This window comes from Etheostoma spectabile, chromosome 2, assembly GCF_008692095.1.
Source record: "Etheostoma spectabile isolate EspeVRDwgs_2016 chromosome 2, UIUC_Espe_1.0, whole genome shotgun sequence".
NCBI classification, from domain to species: domain Eukaryota; kingdom Metazoa; phylum Chordata; class Actinopteri; order Perciformes; family Percidae; genus Etheostoma; species Etheostoma spectabile.
The window spans coordinates 16,990,315-16,998,564 of NC_045734.1; the positions used below are offsets into that span (position 1 = coordinate 16,990,315).

At 37.2% G+C, this 8,250-nt stretch overlaps 1 protein-coding gene across 1 annotated transcript in view; it reads left to right on the forward strand.

Moving 5' to 3' along the window:
• The window catches only part of LOC116701740 (rab11 family-interacting protein 4A), a 12,223-nt gene extending 9,595 nt beyond the window's left edge, over positions 1-2,628 (forward strand). Inside the window, exon 4 of the mRNA XM_032535622.1 lies at positions 2,623-2,628. Coding sequence (XP_032391513.1) covers positions 2,623-2,628 — 6 coding nt within the window. The remainder of the gene's footprint in view (positions 1-2,622) is intronic.
• The last annotated feature ends 5,622 nt before the right edge of the window (positions 2,629-8,250 follow it).

An 8,250-nucleotide genomic window follows, 5' to 3' on the forward strand; every position in this document is an offset into this window, starting at 1 on the left:
GTGTGTGTGTGTGTGTGTGAGAGAGAGATACATAAGTATATCTTGATTAATATTGTCTCTGCAGCACATTTAGTGAGCAGCAGGTTAATTGAAATACAACAAGAAACTACATTTTCTGAATTATATCTTTTTAGTATTTTGTCTTAAACTGTACCCAGGTACAGTAAACTACAGTTTAAGACTAGTTTTTGGTAATCCATGTGCAATAAAGAAGAAAACGTGCTAAATGTTCATCCTCAATAGCGCTCAATGCAAGACCAGTAACACTATGTCTTGTGGGCATTAAAATACGTTTTACAAAAATGTAACAGCCATGTTGAGAGTCAGAACAACAGCGGTTGAGTGCGTGTAGCTTGTACTTTTACTATTCTGTCCACTTGGTGGTAGTGTTTAGCTGCAGATGTGCAGTAGAAAGTATATCAGGTTCACACTAAATTACTTGTATTTCAACAGGACAAAAATCCCTAATGAGTTTTTTGATTTGGTGCATTTCTATAAACTTTTTTATTTGTTCTTCAAAATGTATTATTTTGGCTTTTAAAGACCCTTGGTTAAATGAAATCTACTCTGGAAAGTTATTTCAGTTATTTGGTCTTATTACCTGTTCGAGATAATTGGTTCATTAATCATAGTCTAAGTGAGATGCATAGGTGTTACATGTGATGCATATTTCATGAACTCCAGTGGTTATCTTGGGAAATTTGGTATGTTGACCAGTACCACTTCTTTTAGCATTAAGAACACGGGTGCTTTGCAAAGCAACAAAGTCAAATGAGTGTAAGCTCCACTTCATAGTTGAGAAGTAACTGGTGTATAATATTCTGTGCAACACTTTGCATCAATATTCTAGCTTTAGTTTGTTTGTCTTTTAATATGACTGTACTTTTTCTGCCATTATTACAATGTTACATTTCCTTATACCAATGGAGAAGTGCTCTTAAAATATTCACACTGGGTGAAATACAATAAGCTCACGAGTCACTACCTACTGAATATTTCACGGGCAATACAAAACACTTCTCTTTTTTCAAAATCCTGTCTCATTTGCAAACTTCCCTTTGAAACTCGGCCCATGAAGGTTTTCTTTTAGCAGTCTTTCCGTTTTAAATTCCAGGAAGAGGTGTGTGCTTTTAGCCAAGATTATTTTTCACTTTTAATTATTTTTTCCACACAGCGACAGGTATGTGTTGTGGTTATGATTTTTATCATGTTTGAATGAAAATGCATTGGGTTTTTACCCTGGAAATGTCTGAAAACAAGAAATTAGCCAGAATGGAAATATGTGTGTTACTGTACTTATGTGATGTAGAGACTAGATAGAGACTAAGGATAAATGATGACATTCAATATTGTGATAGAGGATTTTATCCATATGGCTCACTCCTAACTTACAGTAATGGATGGAATATTAATGGAGATGAAAATGATGAACAGCATCATCTCCATCTCAATGTTCATCTGAAGCTAATGATGCTGACACTGAGGGTAATATTCAAGAGATCTTTTCAGATGGCTAAAATCTTAGCGATTAGATAGCTAGGTCAATCTTTTATACACAGCAGATACAATACACACAATACACTTCACCTTGTTTTAGCTGTTTGAAGTAATAAAAGTTCTGCTTACAACGGCTCTTGTGAGAGCAACTTGGCTGGTCTGTTTACATAATTGATCTGTTGTAACATTGTGTCTGTTGGGCTGAGCAGCATAGATAGTTGTTTACAGGAAGTGTGTACATATATACGATTTAAATATTGTGTTCCACATTAAAAGGACTTCTTACTAAGACTTTTTTCAGCTTGTTTTTATGTTTTATTGAATGTTTACCTCTAACGAAATATGCTTTAAAGTTCCAAACTGTTGGACCATTAGAAGGTTATCAAAGCAGCATGATAGCACAACAAGAGCCGTTTGAGCACACATCACTAAAAATATCTTACATTTGCATGTCAACATTACAAAGTTGAATCAAAAACTGTTTTTGAAACATGTACATGATAATAAATCATGAATAAATGTACAAAAGCTCACTAATATATTTATATGAAGTGATTAATTGGATTAAACAACTTTATTGTATTTTTTATACAATGCTAGATTTGACTATTGCTGGAAATGTTTAGATCACATTAGCTGTGCCGGTGATACGGTGCTAAGTTAAAAATATCCTTTAGCATGTGAAGTTTAATAGCTAAATTTGTCGAGGAAAAATTATTATTTTCAGCAGATATCTCAGTTATAACAAGATTGAGCTAGCAAAACAGTTTTGTGTTTATATGTGCGTTATTTATTTTGTTTTGGAAATCCTATGATCTTACAGTTAGCTTAAGGTTGACTAAACAGTAAAGGACTACAAATCACTGTCTCTCTTGTTTTTTTTATTTTGAAAGCAAATTGCCCCAATAGGAATATAGTTTGATCATTTATTTTATTTTGTTAACCGTGGTATGTATAATCCCAACATTACACTAAAGGGTTTGGTTTAACGTCATTTTATTGACACATCAATGATGCTTACGATCCTCGGCGCAAGTGCCTGTGTCGTAGGCCTATCACTGTCGTACCAATAATGATGTTAAATCACACCCTCTTGTGTAATTTTTCCTAATTATTGATTTGCAGCTTTAACTAACCCAGCCTGTTTAATGTTGTTATCAAACACTTGCCAAGGAGTTGTCATAAATTACGCGTTTTGATCTGTAGTGGTGGTACATTATTGTTCCTGGGTTTTGCAAAGGTTTCACTTCTTCAAGAGACTTTTTTGCAGAGCCACCAATGTTGCGTCCGGAATTTAACCCTGCCCAAAACAATGTGTGTGATCGGTTTAAAGAAATGCAAACAACCCAGTGCATTTTTTTTTCTCCTATCCTAGAATGTATGTGTGGTGTGGCCAAACGTTACTCCAAATTGTGAGACTAACCAGTCCTTAACAGCAGGGAATCTCAATTAACCAGATCCTGAAAATATGTGAAAACCGTGTGGTGGCCCAGATTTGCTGAGCTGCTGCAGAAGAATAATCAATAATTTACACATAATTTATCCTCACATGGAGGGATATTAATTTCTTCTCCATAGGGTTTCTAGCAGGTCAGAGGAATCATTTGAGCTTTCTGCCTCTAATCTGCCCTACTCTCTGCTTGTTTCGCTTGATCTCCGCGTGCTCTTTAAGTTAAGGCACATCCTCCCTGGGTTATCACCCTGACGATTTTGTGTGTGTGTGTGTGTGAGAGAGAGAGTGTGTGACGGCTGCAGAAGTGGGGTTTGCAGGTCAGACATAAGCACAAAAAAGATGCCATCTTGTCACCCTCTTCTCTTTTTATTCATGCTCTGCTCTACCCCCCTGTCTGCTTCATACTGCAGATGCTCTTGTTTAGAGCGCCACTCTTTGTTTTATTTTATCCATCACTCCCCAGCACTCTGCTGCACCCCTTTGTTTGTACTTTGTTCTTATCTTATCTTTTTCTAGAATTCTCTTTCATTCATTGCTTCATTTTCTCTCTCTCTCCCTTGCTTGTCTCTCTTGATCTTTTCTCGTGATTTCTCCATATCTTCCTACTTCCATCCTACTCTTATCCCTCCTTCCACATCAGCACATCACATGAGCCGTGAGGAGAAGAATGATGTGCCAGTCTCTGCTGTCATTTCACGGTCTAATTGAAGAACTATGATGGGGGAAAAGTGAGACAAAGAGTTGCAAACCAAGACAGGAGAGAGCAATAACGGTCAAAAGTTGAAACCAAGAACAAAGAAAAACAAAAAGGGGATTAAAAAGGAATCCAACAAGAAACAGAGAGTAAAATGAGCATGTTTGCTGTTTACCATTGTTTGTGCATGAGTACGATGTGAAAATCAGCTATCCGAGCCGCACTGCAAGGACTATGAAACAGAGGCAACATCCCTGTCACTATCTGTAACATGAACACTTCCTCATGAGGACTATCAACAAGCCTTCTTCAGAGCTGTGTGTTGGTGGTCTTTGGCTATTTTTCTACAGTTCTCTGAGTAAGCAGAAGTTGTCTAATGTTTGTCAGTCAGAAATGTAATGATGCAATGGTCAGATCACAGTATCGTGATTAAAATTACCTATGTTTGTGTTTACCTGACATGGAGCTCTGTGGCTGTGCAGATTGTGACTGTTGTCTCTCAGTAGCTAAAGCTAAACAATGTTGTTTCAAAATAATGCTGTTATGGAACCTCAAAACCTCCTAGGGAGGAAGTCATGGTTGGGGGTTAGGTTTATTAAGTGTGTGTTTTTTAAAAGATTACTTAATGCATCCTGTTTCCTACCAACAGTCAGTCTTCTTTAAACCTTGACTACATTTTAGTTGTGTTGCCTAAAATCTGACCAAACCTAATCCACAGCAGCAAATGAATCATTTAAGTAACCTTTTGGAAGGCACCATGTTTTCCACATTGATTGGGGCACCAGCTCTGAAAGTGCTATAGTTGCATACTGTTTTGTCTTGAAAGGCAATGACAAACCACTGATTTCATTAGTTTTGGCATACTTAACATAATTTCTTTGACTAAATGTGTTAAAGCATGACTGAAGGCAGAGACAGGTCTGCTCCGCCCTTGCAAATATGTACAATTATGCATACTATGTATTAAATAATTAGAAGGAATGTAGTTTTTAGTTCTTAGGTTTTCCAGGCTAAACTGGGGCAGATGTAGAACATGCTGGATAGACTACATCTCCCAGGTATATTTGGGGAAACCCCATGCTGTGGGGATGTTGCTGAGGTGTTTAGGCCACTCTGCTAACTGTTGTTGCCACTGTGACCCTCGGGATCGGAATAAGCAACACTAAAATGTATTGATTTTTATTAGTAACAATTCTCCTGCAGATGTACTGAAGATCAGGCTTATGATTACAAATGTATGAACATGACTTGTCACTCATCCTGCTACGTTTCCTTAGCAGGATGAAATGATCTGGTTACATCTATGGTTCAGTTGAATAATTACTATTTCAAGAACCGCACTGTAATGATATAATAATTTTTGTTGAAGATGGAGGCAAAGACTATTGGGTTGTTAGGTTTGTAAAGGTGGACAAATCATTTCAGTTTTGTGTACGTTTAAGTGTATGGCACACATGTATAGCAGCATGTTTAAATATCAGGCATGTAATGTTTAGGCAATCCCAAACCAGCACAATAAACTTTCTGGCCACATTAAACGCTAACACAGCTGACTGATACCAACGCTGACAGCCATGGAAAACCTTACAATATGTGTTGGCACACTGTGACCCATCTGGTATGATGTGATGTGATGGCACATTATGACAAGCTGTCTTTTAGATTTAACATTTTCTTGTGATAAGTGCTGGCAGTGTGTGCTTTTTCTGTTATGTCTGCTAATTACCATGACGTTTTCTCAGATTCTGCCGTTATAGTCTTTTTGAAAGTCATACAGACGTATGGAGAGAGCTAAAGTTAGTGTTGCATCTTTTGTTAACTTTCTTACAGCAACAATCATTAAAATATTCAATGTACAAATGCATCTTTAATACAATGTGAAATGCATATTTTTGGGAATTTTGGAAAATGTTTGTTCTTACAGAATTACAAATATTTGTGTTTTAAAATAAACGTGAACATCACAGAGGTGTAACAGAGCCTTATTTCACATAGTGAGATGATTTAATATCTCCTCTTCTGTAGCAATTCATAAGACAAGCTGATTTAGGCCTAATATTATAAATGTTGCATTCAGGTGCAAAATGCATCATGTCAGCTGGAAATCCATTACTATGTCATGTAATGTTGGCAACCACGTTACACGTAAATATTACCGGTATTTTGCTATAGCTATTAATATAGTGTACACACAGTAAAATGACTACAGTACTGTAGCATTTCTACCGCAGCCTGTATGAGGAGCAGAGCATGTGGGTTAACTAGCTGTCACACAGCCTAAAAGCCTAAAGCAAAAATCAGTTGGTATTCATTTGTTATATTGATAGTATATTGACTTTGACTACATCCAAATGAGGTTATGGGAAGCAAGTGTACATGTGAATACAGACCGTGTGAGTTTTGTTTACCTCTGTGTAAGCAAGTGAGGAGAAATTGATGGAGAAGTGATGACAGTAGAATGTGTATGACACAAGGGAAACATTAATGGATTGATGGATGTGAAGGAACAAGAGTTTGGAAAGAGATAAGAGCTCTAGAAAGAATGCAGACAGAGTCTGAAGAGAGAAAAGAAAAAGAGAACAGGAAAAAAACTAAAAAGATAAGATGTGGACAAACAGAAAAGATGAACAACAACGATGGATAAACTAAGCAGCACCTTATCAAATTTATTAATGAACTATTTGGCCTGTGATGGTGAGTGACGGGCCTCATTACTGCCGGTGACATTCATCAGGTCTCACTTCCAAATACATTATCTGTTCAGATGGAAACTGCACTGTTAACATTAAATGATTCAAACAATGCAGTTGAAATTTTCTAATTGTAATTCATCAGGATTTCTTATGTTTAGAGTTCTTGTGACAGAAAGTGAAACGAGACATGCACTATAAAGTTGTTTCCATATTTGGTTGAGTTTACAGTATTGTCAGAATTATTTGAATTGTTAAACTTGCTTTTATTTAATTCTGTATGACATTAAAAAAGTAAGAAGTTTTGAACTTCACCTTATGGCAGACCGGGGTCTAGATGTCTAAGAAAACTCATTCTGATTCTGTTAGCTCCTAGTCATAATAGTCTATCTTCAATTTAGTCTAGGACTTATGCATTATTTAAAGCTATCTGATGTAGGTTATGTCTGTGCCTCTCTGTGTCCCTATGTGTGGTCTACTGAAACAGAGAGTTCATGTACCTTTTCAGAATTTGGAAAAAAATGTGATCACATGAAAAAAACGTAACTGTATTGAGCTGTGTGGAAAATGCGCTCAATAGTTCACCCATTGATCACAGTGTTACAGAAGTCTCCAAAACACCCTTGGGAAAAGCAGCCAGTCAACCCAAAAATGTGGAGTTGCTAAATCATTCTAACTCTGTTTAAGCAGAAAGTGATCAATGGATATTGAAATGCCGTGAGGCATTCTGGTAAAAATGGGACAAGGTGCATGTAACTGCAACCATTGTTAATGTTATTAGGTATTGTCACCTCGCTTTTTCTATTTAATTTTTCTTGGTGCTTAATACTGTCCTTTGCCAATAAATGCCATTTGAAAAAATATTTAATGCAGGATATGGCACTCATTGCTGTTTCTATTTTCTTCTATTGTTATACATCAAATTCTCAGAGCATTGGTAATGCGTACACAATAGGCTGATTGGAAAGGAAGGGAATTACATGTTGTTTATTTGGAAGAGCACAAGCATTGCTGCCTCAGTTTTTGGCGCCAATGTGTGTGGCATAGATGTTTAATTAAGGTTTTGAAAGACTTTGATACACATGCATACACACACATACAGTACACACAGTCTGGAATAGAGTCAAGCACAGCAGAGTCCCTCCAATGACATCCAAGGACACACCAAGCAGACAGGATTATTCTGTAACTATCGGGCTATATGGGAGGACTGCTAATGAACAGAAAGCTCACTTCACCCTGAGACTCTCTCTCTCACACATCACACATATGAATTTTTTTTCTCCCATGTTCTCCCTGACTAGCAATGGCTATAATTCTTGTGCACAACTACCTCTCACTCATTCTGTTGTGCTGTCCAATTTGCCAAATTAATCTTCATGCATGTAGGTCTACCTATATATGCTAAAAGGTTGCAGCATTGGTTTTGCATTAATGCTCTCTTATACATCCTGTGTTAAGCCACCCCATCTTTCCACTTCCTTCTTTCTCTCAATTCCCCCTCATTATCTTTGAAAGCCAGAATGCAGAGCATCTTCACACCGAGAAACAAGTAATATCCCTTAAACGTTCTGATAAATAATGCTTTTCATTTGCATTTGATCACCTCAGCTGTGTGTGTGTATGTGTGCGTGCGTGCGTGCGTGCGTGCGTGTGTGTGTGCGTGCGTGTGTGCGTGTGCACGCGCAGTGTTGTTACTTCTATATAATGCAGAACAGAGTTGCAATATTGAACATGTCACAATCGTCACTCAATTTGGAAGAGAGCTACAACGAATGTGACGAGCAAGGCTGGAGTGAGAGCGGAAGATGGTTTTCAGCCATTCTTTTTTAACTGGTTATTCTGTAAGTTGTAACGACTGTGTCTGTAAACAACTTTATTTTGACTTTGAACTGGCTTTGATACTCTCTTTCTAT